The sequence below is a fragment of the Sodiomyces alkalinus genome, assembly GCF_003711515.1.
Source record: "Sodiomyces alkalinus F11 unplaced genomic scaffold SODALscaffold_7, whole genome shotgun sequence".
In the NCBI taxonomy this organism is placed as follows: Eukaryota; Fungi; Ascomycota; class Sordariomycetes; order Glomerellales; family Plectosphaerellaceae; genus Sodiomyces; species Sodiomyces alkalinus.
This window is the reverse complement of record NW_021167085.1, coordinates 2225347-2242478: the sequence shown is the minus strand read 5'-3', so window position 1 is coordinate 2242478 and position 17132 is coordinate 2225347. Positions and strand designations below refer to the sequence as shown.

The 17132-nt window shown below is 55.1% G+C and overlaps 4 protein-coding genes across 4 annotated transcripts; 2 read left to right on the top strand and 2 right to left on the bottom strand.

The window, feature by feature from the left end:
- Positions 1-54: 54 nt before the first annotated feature.
- Positions 55-931, bottom strand: SODALDRAFT_361441 (hypothetical protein; the record flags this gene model as incomplete). Its single annotated transcript, XM_028614365.1, has 4 exons — positions 55-84; positions 243-351; positions 464-664; positions 777-931. The coding sequence occupies 4 exons, from the start codon at positions 929-931 to the stop codon at positions 55-57; spliced, it is 495 nt and encodes a 164-aa protein (XP_028465515.1).
- Positions 932-2450: 1519 nt separating this feature from the next.
- On the top strand, positions 2451-4638 carry SODALDRAFT_340876 (hypothetical protein; the record flags this gene model as incomplete). The annotated part of the gene is made up of 2 exons (XM_028612998.1): positions 2451-2849; positions 2914-4638. 2 exons carry the CDS (start codon positions 2451-2453, stop codon positions 4636-4638), a joined length of 2124 nt encoding a protein of 707 aa, XP_028465514.1.
- A 3717-nt stretch (positions 4639-8355) lies between these two features.
- SODALDRAFT_361437 (hypothetical protein) lies at positions 8356-12344 on the top strand (the record flags this gene model as incomplete). Its single annotated transcript, XM_028614364.1, has 3 exons — positions 8356-11286; positions 11368-12141; positions 12213-12344. 3 exons carry the CDS (start codon positions 8356-8358, stop codon positions 12342-12344), a joined length of 3837 nt encoding a protein of 1278 aa, XP_028465513.1.
- An 813-nt stretch (positions 12345-13157) lies between these two features.
- SODALDRAFT_314060 (hypothetical protein) lies at positions 13158-16728 on the bottom strand. Its single transcript, XM_028609251.1, has 2 exons — positions 16458-16728; positions 13158-16353 (listed from the first exon to the last, which is right to left on the bottom strand). The coding sequence occupies exons 1-2, from the start codon at positions 16598-16600 to the stop codon at positions 13521-13523; spliced, it is 2976 nt and encodes a 991-aa protein (XP_028465512.1). The 5' UTR covers positions 16601-16728; the 3' UTR covers positions 13158-13520.
- Between the last annotated feature and the right edge of the window lie 404 nt (positions 16729-17132).

Below are 17132 nucleotides of genomic sequence, written 5' to 3'. Positions count from 1 at the left end.
GACCCGCTCAGCAAACTCCGCTCACACAGTTTCAACATGGACACAGACACCCTCTTACGCATTTGCAGTGTCGAAGCGCAGCATCTAGAAAGTTTCGACCTTGCTGTCAGATGTGATTCATCTTGATTGGATCCCACACGCATGGGCAAGACGAGAAGTCCTGATACGATACTTCTCCTTGACATTCCTTTATTATCATTACTATTCTTTTCTTTGCCATTTTTTTTTGTATTTGTTGCGACAGAAGTCCATAGGGCATCTCTGCGTGACGCGCCGACGAGATTACGATTTACCATTCTCTGTTTGTCTCGAAACGCCTCATCATGGCTGTAAATGTCTGATGAATTCACGCTTTGCACGGAAGGATTTAATTTTCTCGGAGAAACCCACCTCGACTTTTCTTCTACCACGATGTTCAATGAACCGACAGTCGGGGAAGATCTTGGCTTAGACACACACACACGGCTGCGGCACGGCGCGCGTCTTGGATCCCTGCCTGTCATGATCCTCAGGTGGGGACGATCGCGCTGGCCTCGATGGGCAGTTTCTTGCCGGCGCTTTTTCGACTTGGGACCACAGTCTAGGCGGTTTACTGGCATGAAGCGTATGTGCTAGAGATGGAATAGGCAGGTTTCGGGTGGTGAAGGCGGCCACGTCTTCTTTTCTGACGGAGGGGGTTTTCACTTGACTTGACGACCTTATGACTTTGCTCCTTTTTTTTTTTCTTTTTTTCTTCTTTACAAAAGTGTGCCCTAGGTGGTCTCTGCTGGACATACCTTTGTTTTTGAATAACGACCTCATGAAGGGAATAAAAGCTATTGCTACTCAGATTGCAACTGTCCCGGTGCCTCTGAAGAGTGAGGGCCTTTCGACTCGGCCGCGTGTCGTAGAATCGCTGGGAGCGCTCTAGACCATACTGATGTGAAAGCATTGGGGATGCCTTCGGTCTAATGCACTGCCATACTTGGCTTTGTCTCCCAAGGAGTCTTTGTGGTTGCTCGATTCTGATTATATATCCTCCTACACCACAGAAAATGACAAATATGGGCATGGCTGTCTTCCGAGGATATGGACCAAGCGGCATATCAAACCTTGAAGCCTTGGTGATAGAACATCATGTGAGATTTCTCTTGGAGCGTCGCGCCGTCTTGACGACGACTCTGCCATGAGGTGCACCATGCTGTACCTCGCAAGATTTCGAGGATGGCTGCCGCGACACGACAACAAAAACTAAAGACTAAAGCAGCCTCAACATGTAAAAAGAAGAAGGAAAAAAAGACTTTGGGAAGGAAGCTTTTGGCCGGTATATCACCCAAACTAGGTTATATTAGTACAGAATAGATTATAGAAGGGACCCTGGATAATATACCGGATCCGAATAGTGCCCCGGCATATAGTCCGCGGCTTTTACGCCGCCTACGCAGGATATATCCTATACAGGATACACAGGGTAAGCTTAACGATAATATCTTCGTCACGGTTACGAATAGCTTTAACGTTAGCCTCGCCGTAGCCTATAGCGCTGTGGGCGGCGGCTGGTAGTAGACCCTATCTTAGTATTATTTCCGCTGCTTATTACTACCTTTTAGGTGCTAGTAAGGACTTATATACAAAACGCCGCTATCTTAGTAGAAATCTACTAAAAAAAGCTAAGAGGCCCTCCTACTTAGCGTGGTACCTAGATAATAGAGGAATATATACAAAATATAGTTATACTAAAAATATTATATAAAAGGGGTCCTTGTATTATTAGCTTGGCATTCTTATAATATATTAGTAGTTTTCCGCCAGCTTATAAGCGATGTTGAACGGGGCCTTAATAAGGTACTAGTAACTCCTACCCTTATATCGAAAAATAAATCTTAGGGAGTCCCTTATACCTTCTCCCCTATCGTATAGTACCCGTGCAGTCGTGAAGTCGGCCGAGCTACGAAATCTGACTTTGCAGCGGGGCGTAGCACGGCTACCTTACCTCAGGTACCTACCTAGTAGCTACCTAGGGCATCTGTACTTTACCATACCTTACCTTACCTACCTTACGGAGTATTAGGCTCCACTTTCATTCCTAGACATGTTGACATCAGACACTACCTTATGTATTACCTATTAATTGCTGCAGTACGGAAGAAGGGTAATATCGTACTTGTCGGACTTTCCCAAAATCTATTCATACTCCATCTCCCTTTCACCACTACTACGTATTCCCACACATTCTCCACCAACCTGGTCTATCCACCTGTGCGCCCTCCGTTTCTTGCCTGTTCAATTCTTAGGACTTCTCGAGTCGGACGGCGTATTGTCGCGGTAGCCCTGTTGTGGGGGCCTCGCCGCAGATATCCGCCATCTCATCACAAGCGACCGCCGAAGCCGACCCGTTATCACAGGTCGCTCAGGCGAAGAAGCAGCAGCGGTTGCTGGATTCCCTCAGGCGTGCTTTCTTGATATGAAAGATGGCGACACCCACGCCAAATCACCCGATGAGGCACAATGCCTCACAGCAAGGCCAAGGTCGCACTCCCTCCGGGATTCCCGGAGCCACGCCGCCCGTGTCTACCCCCTTTTCAACCTCTCACGCTCATGCCGCCTTCTCTCCTCGGGGCCCCAAGTCGTCTCCGCAGCAATTTAAGAGGTCGCCTGCGACGTCGACGACTCTCATGGGACACCCCGGCAATGGCCCCCTCAACTTCGACAGCCCGTCGGCTGCAGCTGCTATGGGCGCTCTGGGAATTGGAGGCGGGCTCGATATGGGACTTGATAATGTCGGGGTAGGAGCCCTCGGAGGGCTGGGGAATCTGAGCGGAGAGGACGAGAGGCTCAAGCGACTGGACGCCGTCCTGGACATCATCGGGGTCTGTACACCATCTGGTTCCCTCTACAGGGTTGGGCAAGAAGCTAATGCTTGACGCATGACAGAAAGCCAAAGGACGAGTGAGCGAAGCTGGCCTCGAGCGACTATCTCTACGCACAGGACTTAATAAGATGTGGGAAGAGCACAGGACGCCCGACGGCAGGATAACCAAGACGCTGGTGGTTGCGGGCAACGGACTACAACTCGACATCAACCTCGACAACAACATCGTACGAGGCGTTACACTGGCGTTTCCCGAATCCGAGTCGACGCCGAATGTCACCAAGCACGTGGCTGGAGCTGAACAGATCCTCCTGAGAGCCTTGCAGCTACAGCCAAACCAAAGCCCGCTGACCAAGACCTGCGATGAATTTGCGGCCAATCTAGAGCGACTCGCGCTCTTAGACAGGCTGAGCGTGTACCCTGGTCTCGACTGCCAGGAAGCCATTGCCGGCATTGACGAAAGCCTGGAGAAATTGTATAAATGGGAATTATCGAAGATGCGTGAAGATCCCACGACGACGGCGGCTACATCTGAGCAACTGCTCGAGAAGGCGGTTATGTGTGAGAAAAGCGGCCGCCCTTCCATGAACGCCCGTGATCAGGTAGGGCCGTCCATCGACTATTGGACAGACCGACACCTCATCCCGTTCTCGTCTCCAGGAGGCAGTGATATAAAGTTCTGGTCCATCCTCGTTGGGTGTAAGCCCCTGGACGGAGAGCTTTACCAGCCCATTCGCGTATCAGAGAACTGGATCTCGGACAAGATGGAGAAAGCTGATCCGGGCCCCGAGGAAACACTCCTTGCGGCCCCCGATGGCCCTGTGCTAGATTGGCTGGAACCTGAGCCAACAATTCTGCCCTCCAACCCCGACAATAAGAGCGTTGGGGTCGACGTGGTGCAAGCCGATGGCACGACGCAGAAGTTTCCCAACGTCAAGTTCGTGGCCACGCTCAACCCTCCGGTGATCGTACCTCAGTCCGTCTGCAATACGCTCTATGGAATTGCTGGTGCCCAGCCCCCGCCTATGCTGCTGCCTGCTCAGACCTTCGATAACATCTCCTTTCCCATTCCGGAAGGAGTCAACCACGATGCCAGTGAACTACGCACCATATCGTGCCAAAGGGATGTTCTGGTCAAGGAGCTGGGTGGTGAGCTGAAGCCCCGGAGGCACGAAAACACGCTCTTTGTCTATAAGCCCGTGTATGGACAGACCATCACGGAGCTGCCATTTTCGCATCCTCGGCAGGTTGTGGCCATGCTGCCAGTCCTACGGCAGTACGCGTTTATTTCGAGACTTCTTTCGCGCAGTTTTGGCACTAACATTACCGGCGAAGCCACCGATCCGGCCCATAACGCATCCATCATCTCGCGGAGCACAACCACGAAGAAAGAGGAATTCCAAGACTTCTTAGGGGACGATGGGCCGCAGCAATCGAGCTCCGCGGCAGACAGCCCACTCCGCATCGACGTGGTCTTGTCCGTCCATCCGACGGCGGGCCTCAACGTGGTGTTCCCGTTCCGTGATGCGACGGCCAACATCGAGCTTCAAATCCAGCCGAACGCTACTGTCCATGTCGTTTCGCAAAACGTCATCTTCCCCGAGGAGGGCGAGGACCAGGAGAAGAAAGAGAAGAGCGCTGACGTGAATGGACAGGAGGGGGTAGGTGCAGGGGAAGAGCAAGGGAAAGGGAAGAAGAAACTTCAACCTCAGGACTTGGGTCATGCCCTGGAGATGTTTGAAGACCTCTGTCAGTGGGCAGAATGGATCCGGACGCGTCTTGCCTGAAGAGCGTGACTATTGTCACGGACGTTTTTCTTTTTCTTATCTTTTTTCTTTCCCTTTTTTCTTTCTTCTGCTTCTTCCTTCTCCCCTTAACTTTTGTCTTTGGCTGGAACAGCCACACCAACCACTAGAGAATGAACGTCTCGGAAAGATTCATCAGAATGGGCCAGGTGTTCTGGGAGTTTGTTTCATTATGATACCCGGGGAACCACGGCTGATCTCAGGGTACGCACCCGCGTTCGCCAGCTTCCTCACTTTCGAGGTTTCTAGGAGGGAAAAGAGGGGTGGAAGGATAGAAGACAACGTGGTCGTCTTGGACGTGTCTCCTGCCAATGGGCGCAACGGACAGACAACGGCGAAAACCGAGCATTTCCTCTGCCAATGCTTTTCTTTTATTGATATTATTTACTTCTTCTTCCCTGGCATAGCCCCATCGGATTGGCGGGGACTAGACGAATAGCGTATAGTAGTGGTCGATGTTCTCTGGCTGTCGGTAATTTGACGTGGGCCTTGGCTCATTATCATGAACGCTGTTGTTTATGCGTCGGGGAAGGCTCCGTTTCCTGGTATGACGAAAGGAGTCGGACGGAGGAATGGAGGGGGAGGGGAAGAGAAACATGGAATATCAAGTTCCGAGACGAGAAAACTAGCTTGTATGGGAGTCGGGCAGCCAGACAGTCGGACAGTCGGACATGCACAGTCCTATTGTTTTTCCTTTCCATGGATCTAGTTGAATAGAGAGACATGTTTCAAGGGATGCCTTTGGCATGTTGCTCGTCATCCTCCTCGATCATTACTGTAGGCGTCCCGTGTCATCTGGCTTGTGCGAAGCGACGCGTGGTGTTCTTTGTTGTGTGAGAATCTCTGACGAGATGTCTCTGGATGAAATGCAAGTGCTGAGGACGAAGTGTTTCCAGTGATCTCGGGCTCGGGTCACGGGTGAGACGTCGGCTGTAGAAAAATTCCTTGCGCGGTGGCGGCGACAATTGCCAATTGCGATGGATTTGCGCCAACGGAAGAGTGATGTTCGATATGGAGATTCAAAGACAGATGGTAACAAGTTCAGTCGCTCAACTAACACGTCCCCTTTCGCCGACCAACCCCGCCCCCCCTTTTCTCTATCGACGAGGCTGGTCTAATTGGCTTTTGTTGACGTCTCTTCAGCCTCCGGAAGATCGGCTCAACACCGCATTGCGCATTACACGGTGTAATCAATCGAATGAAACCATGGCCGGAAAAGCGGTCAACGGCCGTGAAAACCCCTGACTAAGCCGTATTTGAGGGGCCTAGGTTATACAAGGCCTGCCATTCTAGGGCCAAGTAGCGGTGTCACAAGCGAGATAGGGGCGCTACGAGGGTAGGTAGCATGAAGTACGATATTGGATGCAATTACACGAACAGCCCCTTGTTTTTTTACTCCTGCAACGAGTGGAGACCAAAAAACTTTGGAAAAACAATCCTGAAAGTGGGGTGGGGGAAATAGGAAAGAAAAAGGAGAGAGGTGGTGGTGCTGGGTTGTTCCGGACTTACGGTGGTGTTGTTTTGTTTTTGTTTTGAGTGTTTTGATATTCCGTTTCCCGTTGTCCATATTTGCATACTCCTTTTATTATTGCCTTGCTTGTTGTTGACAGATTGATACCGGAAATGGAGGGCGACCGGGAAGGATGGTTAAGACGACGGAGGATAAGGGGCGGAGGAAGGACCAGTAATACGAAGTACTTCTGTAGGACGGAAGAGAGTGAGAATCTTCTTAATATAGGTAGGCCATGTCATCTTCCGGCGTGGTGACGTTCTCACATCAGATCAGACTGGCAGGCGGTACGTTTGTACGGAGTACTACGCACAACGTACGGCGTAAGTGGCATGTGGAAGTCAGGGGATCCTGAGGGAAGTCATGGTGGGTGACGGAGACGGATTGGACGAGATGGACGGGCACTGCTGGGCGGCGCGTTGATCACTGGTCTTAGAAGAAGGCGGCAGTCGGGAAAGAAAAGAAATCGAGGCCCGTGGGCGGGGACCCTGCAGCGTGCTTCGTACACAGAGAGAGAAAGGTGAAGCAGAGCCAATGACTTTTCCCAGCGTCAGACTAAACTACGTGTAGACCGGAAAGGGGGCAGAGGTGGGAGAAGGACAAGGATGTCTTACTCCGTACAATGGGCGCTGGGGAGCTGTCATCGTGTCCATCCCGTCATTCCCGGCCACGTCCATACGGTTGGGTTACGGATACCTTGGGTTCCAGCACTTCTCTCTCCACCGTAAATGGATGCCAAGGACCACGAGAAGTGGACCGTGCGATCCGCTGTGGTGTGATGATAATCGAGGACTTTAGAGGGAAGAGAATTAACTCCATAACACCACTTTTCCTGGAGATATTCAAAGCATTCCACTCGAGGACACATTATATCCTCTCTAAGCAGATGTTTTCGTGAGAGCGTCCCGATTTCCGCCTTCTGGATGTCTGGTTAAAGGCGCTAGAGTAGCTCCCCGATTGTCTCTGCCTAACTCGGGCCCCACATTGCCACGCATACCAAGACGAGTCGCTTCGCGTCATCACGTGAATCACTAACCATAAATGGAAAGAGGGTAAACAACCACGTCTGCGTCGCGACTGCAACGTAAAACTGTTATGTTATGCCCACAGAATCCCCCCCTAACCGGTCATGCCTACTGCATCCTTCTCTCCACCAACCACACACACCCACACCCAAACCACTCACCACGCACCATTTTTCCTCCTGGGTGTCGAGTGGCCAGTCTCTCCTTCTCAACCAAGCCATCTCGCCACAAATCCACCATCTCCTCCCGGTGGTGGTGTGACCACTTTTTTTCATCGCCCCTCCCTTGTGCCTCCCCTTCTTCAACACTCTTGAATTCTTGACTCTTGACCCTCTGTCATTGTCAACAGCTCAAAGACCCCTGGTCCACACTTTTCGGCATGACTTGAAAGACAGCATTTGCCGCCGATCGGAATCCTTTCACCACAGCCACGATAAAGGCAGATACAGCGAAGGCGACAGTAACATCGACGTGGATATACTACTCTAAGGAGTAGAAGGCGACAGACAAAGAGGGAAAATTGGTTGCGAGATAGCACGATTTGCGCGCCATGCTCTAGACAACACTGCTCTGCGACTCTCACTTTTGGCCTCCCCCCTTTTTCTCTCTTATGCATATCCACCCACACTCTCTAAATCAACAACTCTCGACTATCCTGCCTCCTCACCCTGGCCCTTCGACTTCTATCCCGCTACCTACGAAGCTAGCCTTGCGCATGAATCCCCAGGGCTTCTACTGAACGACCTTTCCTACAAGCATAGTGGCGGACAACTGGAAATTGTTGTCCAATAAACACCTGCGCACAAACCCTGAGGGCAAAAGAAGAAAGTGTGCTCGTCTTTCATTGCTATATCGCCCCAGCAAGATCTGATTCGAATCCACGGAAGCCACCACTAGCATATCAGGCTTGTTCTTTATCAGAGCATCTCGCCCTTTGAAACAAAAAGCGTTCATGGCGCCACGGATTTGACACCAACAAGTTACATTCATAACCAGTGACCTAGAGCCCCGGGTACCTGAATAGGTATACCTACTTTCGAAGTTGCCTTGGTCGTAACACTACGCTCTGTGCATTCACCCCTATAATAACCGCCATCGAAAAAGGACTAGTATTCCAAAGACGGAAAAGAAGAATTCAGGCAACCTTGAAAGAGACCCCTGATCATGTCCTTCTCTAATAGCGGTGCTGGCGGTACCCTCACCGTACCTAGCCCAACACATGTTCATCACGTCGACGTGCTCGCAACATCTGTTCGGAGCCTTCGCCGCTCCCTTTCACGTTCCCCTTCCAAGTTTAGCTTAGCCCGCACCGGCTCGCAGAGTTCTGAGAGCTCCCGCAGCTCTTACTCGCCAGCAGAACAGTCACCCAGCCGGCGCTATTCTCCCAGCATTTCATTGAGGAGCCACGCACAATCACACACACCGGGCCAGCAATCATCGCAACTTCCACTTCTGACTCCCCGTTCTTCCGCTTTTTCCACAACTCCTCAGCAACCACCCCCGACAAACCCTTACAACTTCTCTTCCCGCCCCAACTCCGGTCTCAAGCTCTCTCTACGGTCGGCCAGATCTACAGCGAAGCAGGGCTCAACCTCGTCAAGGCAGCTTACCAGGCTGCGAGGTTCGCCCAAATCACCTCTTAAACGCACTCATAGCGCGACCGATGACACGGAGAACGCGCTGCCTGCTCCTTCCTCCACTTCTGCATCTGCTGGTCAGGACACTCCCACACCTCATCCCTCGTCTACCCCCCGGAGCCCTCTTCCCAGAAGCTCCCTCCCGCGAAGGCCTCTTGAAAAGTCGTCGCGGCACAGTCTACACCTTGACGTATCCGGTTCGACCCAACGCGCCATTTTCAAGGCCTTGGAGGGCAACGCCGAAATGAGCGGCATCCCTGGCTCCGGCGCCCTCAAGCGAAGCGATGCCCTCATGGATGTCGATCAACCCAGCCTGAGCAGCCCGGTTGCCAAGCGACGAAGCTTGCACGGGGTCTCGGGCGTTTCCACCATTGCCAACAATGATGCCGACGTAACCAGCATTTTTGGCGGCAGCACCTGCGCGCCCAACACGAGCTTCGAAATCCACGACGACGGGAACCGCGGCGATTACGAGCTCTCCAGCACGAGTAGCTTTATCCCTCCCTCGGAGGCCCTTCCTTCACCGACGCCTGTTCCTTCGATTCCCCGTCGCACCGGCTCACTCCGAAAATCTACGCTTCAGCAGCGCCAGCACGATCGATCATCTTGGGGCCGTCGCTCCGCCGCAAACCACCTGGCTCAGATGGGGTCCGAATTTTCTACCCCCAACGTCAAGAACAGACCACGCCTCTCGCTCGATCAGTTCTGCCCCCCTCAGCTCGGTCGCGATAGCCCCTTCTCGAATATTTCGTTTCCCGCCGCTCCGGTCCAGCCCGACGAACGCGGTGCCCAACAACAACAACAACAACAACAACAACAACCGCACCCTCTTTCCAAATCACTGACCACGTCTTCGAGTGGCAACAACCTGCAGGAGGAGGATGCCTCTAGCAAGGACAAGGTGCCACCCGCCATCTTCGCTCGGCCTGTCGCGCCCATCAATTTCGCTAGGTCGCTGCCTTGTGGCTTGGGCGGACCGCCTGTCAAGGAGGACGACACCGTTACCCCTTTCAAGGACGTCAAGCCATGGCCTGGCGCCTTCATGTCCACGGGCCTTGTTTCCAAGGTCAACCGGAACCCGGAGGAAGATAACAAACTTGTCATGCCCGATACGCCCTGCAAGAAGCCTAACGGTGGCTTTGCCACCTACCCACCGCCCCCGGGCAGTGCCTTCAAGCGGAATGCTGGTCGCCTTTCCTTTGGCGTTCCGTCCAGCCCTTTCAGCCCGAGCACTTCCCAACAGCGTGGCTCTCTCGGCAACGCGGGCAAAGGTCTCGGTCTTTTTCACCGCCTCGGGCCCCGGAGTAGCAGCCGCAGGAGCAGCCTCTTGAGCCTGGATGGCGAGGACAAGAAGCTCATGTTTGATACTCTCGAAGATGCCCCTTCAGGAATCGACGCCGATGACGTCCCCCCGACTCCCACCAAGCAGAGCCTCACCTCGAGTTTGAGCAGCCTTACGGAGACGAGCGCCGAAAACGAGAGCCCCAGTGCCAACCGGACCATCCTCGTACCTCTATCTGCTGTCCGGCCCATGATCCCACGCGAGTCGACCGGTAAGTGTGACGGTTCTCCAGAAGGCATCGAACCCAAGGGCGACTGTGACGGATCAGCGGAAGCCGCCGTGCATTCCGCCGTTTCCTCAGACTGCGGTCCTTCTCCTCCTCCGCGTCTGTCTTTGCCGTCCTTGGCCGGGTCGAGATCCAGGCGAGGGTTTCATAGCTCTTCTCCGCTGCGAGCTCGGCTCGGATCCACGACCCCGTTGAACTCTGCGAAGAAAATGTTTGCTAAGGCTCCCTCTCGCAATGCAGCCAGCCCAGTGGAGCGGAGAAGCCCCACGACCCCTCAACCCAGCCTAGCCTTCCCGGATGCCAGCGTCCTGTCCATCTCCACCTCGCAGGAGACGGGCTCTGCCAAGTCAACCGAAGACCAGTCCGTGCTGGCGGCTCCGGTCACGCCTTCGGGCCGTGACTCCTTCCACGCGAGCGGCACCGGGCTCATGACCCCTGTCAATGCCCGCGCCCGCGGTGATGACGAATCCCTTCTCCATCGCTTCGACCGCGTCGAGCTTGTCGGCAAGGGCGAGTTCTCCATGGTGTACAAGGTTGTCAAGTCGGCCTCGCTGCGCGCCTCCTTCTTGTCGATCTTCAACGGCACCCCGGGCAGGACATCTCCCGGAAGCCCGGAACCCGACCGCATTTACGCCGTCAAGAAGGGCCGCCGGCCTATCCTGGGTCCCAAGGACCGCGAGAACAAGCTTAGAGAGGTTCGCGCGCTCCAGGCGCTGACCCATGCCGATCACGTGGTTCGCTACGTCGACAGCTGGGAGCATGATAGTTATCTCTTCATCCAGACGGAATTCTGCGACGAAGGCAGCTTGGACAAGTTTCTCGGCAATGTCGGTAGAAAGGGCAGGTTGGACGACTTTCGCATTTGGAAGATAACCCACGATATTTGCCTGGTATGTCGCATCTAAACGTTTCCTGCCTTTCCCCTTTCACCAGGCAACTACCTGGGCAGATGAGCTGACATGCACTTGTAGGGTCTCCAAAGCATTCACGAGGCTGGCTTCATTCACCTGGACCTGAAGCCTGCCAACGTTTTCATCACCTTTGAAGGCATTCTAAAGATCGGCGACTTCGGCCTCGCCACGCCATGGCCTGCCGCGAAAGGTGTTGACGCCGAAGGTGATAGAGAGTACATCGGCCCCGAGATCCTTCGTGGAAAGTTCGACAAACCGGCCGACATCTTCTCTCTCGGCCTGATCATGGTGGAGATGGCCTGCAACGTGGTTCTTCCGGATAACGGCCCCTCTTGGATTGCTCTACGTTCGGGCGACTTCTCAGAAGTGCCCAGCCTCACCTTCAGCGCCACGACTGCGACCCAGGCTCGGGACGCTGCCGGTGTGCCGACGGGTCTGTCACAGGACGAACCCATTGTCCATAATACTAGCACTTCCGACTTTGCCCTACACGAGGATAGCTTCGACGGCAATCACGGCAAATATGCCTTCGGTGACGTTCACATCAGCGGCTCGTCGGGCTCGCGGCGCCGCCCTGAACTGCAGACGCCTCCCGACTTTATGTGCGACTCGTTCCACCCCCACTCGCTCGACCAGCTGGTTCGGTGGATGACCAAGCCAGATCCTTCGGATCGTCCGACCATTCAACAGCTCCTCGGATCTGGCGGCCTGAACTGGGTTGCCGAGCGTCGTCGAGCCGCCGCGACGGTTTTTGAAGGCATATGGGGTCCCGCCGATGATGCAAACGGCCCCGAGCCATCGAGCCGCTCAGATGAAGATACGGAGATGACAGATGTCTGAACGGTACACTGGGCGGGATCCAACCTCCCTGGAGAGGGGGGGGGGGGGTTCTTTGACACTGACAGATGAGGGCTCACTGCCCTGGATATCGACTGGGCCGTCGGGAGACGCGTGCTCTGGGCCTGAGACGGAGTGGACACGTCGGCTCTACTGGCATACGACATTACGACGCTATGATCGGGACATACCCCGTTTGAGTTGGGTGTGCACTCGCGGTTCGACCAGATGAGGCATCTATTTCCTCAAGGACGACACGTTGGACCACACGCAGTTGGAGCAGAATGAAACTCGACTTCGTTACGCAGTCGGATCTTGCCGATTCGTGACGGACAAACCATTTACATCAACATCCAACAAACATTCCCATGTTCGGCATTCCTCGGATCACATTATTAAGAAAGATGTTTTATCTTCGGTCTTTCCTTTTATTTTCTCGCGTCTCGTCCAGAGACGTAAGCAAAACATCTATTGGCACGGGTTTGCGCTCATCTGAGCTCGACATCGGGCATTCATGACCGCCAACACGGCGGAGCGTGCTGGCGGGCACACTCACATGTACAAATCTTGTTCTGGTTTAAAACAGTTTGCGGGCGCCCAGGAATGGAGGGCGGATTTGTGGGAAGCATTGGTACCGGATCACGGAGCATTACTGCCTCGCTTGAGAGGATAGGCATGGATGGACTGGACCTATAGCGGTGCCGGCAACTTGGCAAAGGGAAACCGACAGAACCTTTAGCATTGCCGGCACCATCGACTCGGGTCTTGGGCGAAATCGGCGAAACAGGCGCCATATGCTCGCTTATACAAAAGGGTGGTAATACTGTCAAGAGTAGACAGCTGGTGATGGCAACATAGTGGCCCTCACGATCAGGAGGTTTCGGATTGAGATGGGGACTCATCTTTCGACCAGATTGGCTCCCCTCGGTGGGGAGGCTAATGTCTGTCTGTGTAGTTCATGATTCTACGATGAAATGGCATGATAGTTATGACCAAGAAGAAACATTATTTTTGCCCTTGTTTGCGACTTGCTTGAATTGTGCCGTCTTGCAGATCCCGAAGTTGTTTGGGCAGGTCTGATTCAGAGCGGACTCACACGGCAATGCTGCCAGATGGAAAATCATGGAGACGCGATGCTTGATTTATGTCAAGATGGGTTCTCAAGTTCTCTCTCTCCCCTTTACCCGAGTTAGTAGGAAACCCATATACCTTTTGTCTCTCTGGGAAATAGCAAAGTCGTGCGTTAAAAACACCGTCCCCCCAGCTGAAAAACCAGCCCCTAATGTCCCTCCGATTGAATATAATTCCTGTTTTACTTCACCTTTTGCGGCTGAAGCAATGCTATCCCCCTCGTCCCCGTTTCCGTTCGTCTTTCTTTACATTCTGGAAGAACTTCCTTGCGCCTTCCCTGTTGTTGAGGCCCCAGCCGCTGCCTTTCCTTCCGAGACGGACGCCGACCCCGGCGCAGCAGCAGCAGCAGCAGCAGCAGTGGCGGACGGAAGGACTTTGGGCTTCCGCCGCGCAGGCTGGTAGACATCGTTGAAGTTCATGGAGACGCCCAGGAAGCGCATGTCGACGTCGGGCTGGTAGGCGAGGTCGCCGAGGAGGATCTGCAGGCGGGAACGGAACGAGGTGGCGAGCTGGCGGAGGCGGTCCTGCAGGAGGGGTAGCTCGGATGAGACGGCGGAGGTACTAGGAGTGTGGTGGTGGTGGTGGTGATGGTCGTCGTCGTCGAGGGTGGAGGGGGGGCGGCGGTGACTACGACGACGGTTGCTGGAGAAGCGGAGGTCGGCTTCCTGGCGGCGGGTGAAGTCGGATACGGACCAGGAGTAGAGCCCGTCGACGGAGTCGCGGTAGGCCAGCATGGTGCGGAGGAGGTCGCCCAGCTGCGCCAAGTACGAGGTGCGGTCGTCCTCGCCGGAGGCGGCGGAGGAAGGGTTGTTGCTGTTGTTGTTGTTGGGGTCCGACGATGTGGACGGGTGGGCGCCGCGAGGAGCCACGCGTTTGGCGCCGAGAAGGCCCTTATGAGTGATGTCGTTGAGGTAGCGGGCGTGGGCTTCGATGAGGTCGTCGAGGGTGCAGCCTTCCCGGCGGATCCGCTTCTGGAGCTCGCCCCAGGAGGACTCGATGACCTCGAAGAGGATGTAGTACTGCAGCTGACCGACGAAATGGATCATCTCGGCGAGGACGGCGCGGGTGGCCTTCCAGGTCTGGACGACGTCCGGGTCGGAGTTCTGGAGGACGCCGCGGGAGCCGGTCATGGATTTGCGCCAGGTGGAGGCGAGGGCGAACTCCACGCGCTTGATGCGCCAGAGGAAGTTGAAGACCTTGAGGTACTGGCGGTTGCCCCACTCGGTGACGACGACGTCGACGGGGGCGTCGATCTTGTACTCGAGGGTGAAGCAGTCCCAGCCGATGTCGCCGTGGGAGAGCTGCAGCATGCGGGCATCGAGGCGGCGGAGGACCTCGGGCGAGTCGTACTGGGCGTTGGAGCCGCGGATGGCGTGCTCGAGTTGGGCGGTGAGGGTATGGCGGTACTGGGCGCCGGCGGGGCGGTCGAGGTTGGCGGCGAGGGATTCCATGAGGAGGGCGATGAAGTCGCCCTGGCCCAGGAGGATGTAGTTCTTGAGGGCCTGGAGGTGCTCGAAGACGTGGAACTTGTCGGCCATGAGGTGGATGAGGCGCTGCATGGTGGTCTTGTAGGCCTCGTCGATCCAGGCTTCCAGGGTCTCGGTGTCGCCGTAGCGGAGGTCCTTGGAGGCGTCCTTGGAGTAATCCTCGACCCACTGCGAATCGCGGCAGCTGTGGCGGATGAAGTTGAGGGACTTGCCGATGAGGAAGACCTTCTGGGCGAAGTCTTGGGTGATGATGGTGGGGATCATGTCCTTGTCGATCTCGTACTTGTCCTCCCAGACGTTGCCGGCGGCGCCCGCGTTTTGGGCGTCTTCCGCCCCGCGGCGCGTGGTGGTAGTAGTGGTGGCGGTAGTGGTGGCGGTGGTGGTGGCGGGCTCTTTGACGAAGAACTCGCAGTACGGGTCGAGGAGCTCGCCGTCGTAGATCCAGCGGCGCAACATGTCATAGAAGGGCTTTGTGACGTGCACGAGCAGCCTCTCGGCGAAGGCGGCCACCATGGGGTCGCCGTGGGAGGAGGAGAAGGCGTGGATGAGGGAGATGAGCTGGCCGCCTCTCTTGTTTTCGGATTCCTCGGCCAGCAGGCTCATGAGGCGCAGACCCATGGTGGCCTCTCTGGTCCAGACGACGCAGCGTTTCAGGGTGACGCCAGCCTTACCGATGCCGCCCTTGGGAGCAGAGTCGTCGAGGGTGGAGAGGGTGCGGCGGATCTGGCCTTCGAGGGTGGCGACGAGGGTCAGGTAGGCGCGCAGCTCTTGGGCGACGGCAGCACGAAGGCTCTGGCGTAGCAGGCCCTGGGCGGGCGACTTGACGAAGGCATCCAGGCGCCGGTAGAGCAACGAAGGTTCGGCGAGGGTATGGAGAAGCGAGATGATGGGGGCCGGCAGGGTGGACGGCAGGACAAGAGTGTCGGGGGTACTCGTAGTCTCTCGCTTCGAGAAGGGCAGCGTGGTGGAAGATAAACCCTGGAGGGTGAAGGGGAGGTCCCGCAACAGGGCCGTCTCGGAGGGGTCGATGTGGGTGTAGCTGTCTGCTAGCAGGGTCGATTTGAGTGCCACATTCCTCCTCTTGGGACTTGCGGGAGGCTCATCTGGGGAGCCTTTTCTTTTTTCGTCGATAGCAGCGGCAGGCACTGCGCGTGGAAGCTTTGGCGGAGGGATCTTGTTTAGAGCTTCAGATGCGAAGGCGTCACGGATGACATCCTCGTCCGCCCTGGACACGGTGGAAGCAGGCCTCGAAGACCGGGCCTCCTCTTGTCTCCTTGAGACGGCATCATTCTGGGAGCGAGTGGAGGACTGTGACTGGCGTTGCGACTGCGGTTGCGACTGCGGTTGCGGTCGAGACTGTGGTGGTGGTGGGGGCGGGCTGAGGGGCAAAGGTTCGTTGGGATCGGGAGAATCGGCGAGCCGGTACAGGAGATGGAGGATTGCCCATTTCTGGTTGAGGACGGGCAGGGACAGCAGGCGGGTGTAGAGGTTGGAGAAACGGAGGGCCTGGCTCGGGTCCGTCTGGATCAGCTTCCTCTTGATCGAGTCGGATGCGTGGTTGACGTCGGAAGAGCTGGCGGGTGAAGCGGGACTGTCTCGATGGGCCGTCGTCAGTATCGTGACCATCGGTCCAGGGTTCAGTGTTCAGTCGATCATAGAATCTGGTAGCAGTAGTAAAAAGCAGGCTCTACTAACCCATGTATAATGGCATTCACCAGTTCGAAACAGTTGTCGTACCTCTCCTGCGCGACGGCCTCATCTTCGTCCGGGTCACTGGGCACGAGATGGGCGATGAGGCTGTCGACGGCGCCGGCGATGCGATGTTCGCGGTTGGACATGGTGCATTTTTTTGTAGGCGACGCAGTGTATGAAAGCAGGGAGCAAAGAAGGCAAGCAGATGCCCACCCTCTCACAGTTGATTCTTGTTGTCTGAACTGATAATGCCAATGCTGTAGTGCTGTCTGCTGTAGTGCTGTAGTTGTCGCATTGGCACGAGCCTCGGGGGTGGGCATAGGCCTCGGGGGTGGAAATAATAAGGGTGGACCCACGGTAAAATACCGGATACCTAGGATCCAAATAGAGCAGTACTTCCGGAGGAGTACTACCCCTTATAAAAATAGGGTAAACGGTGTCAGATAAAGCGTAGTCAAAATCGTCACAAAAATAGGTCAAAATTAATTAAGGCAATTGTGTACTATTATAACTGTTCTAGACCGTTAGGGAAACGCTGCTACCGTATTTTATATAGTATAGATTCCGTAAGCGTCTACCCGGATTATACTCTTAGTAATCCGGCCTATTACGTAACCGAAAAGACTATAGTCTGTTCGATATACCCCCTAATCGCCCTAAAATATTAGTTAGGCGATT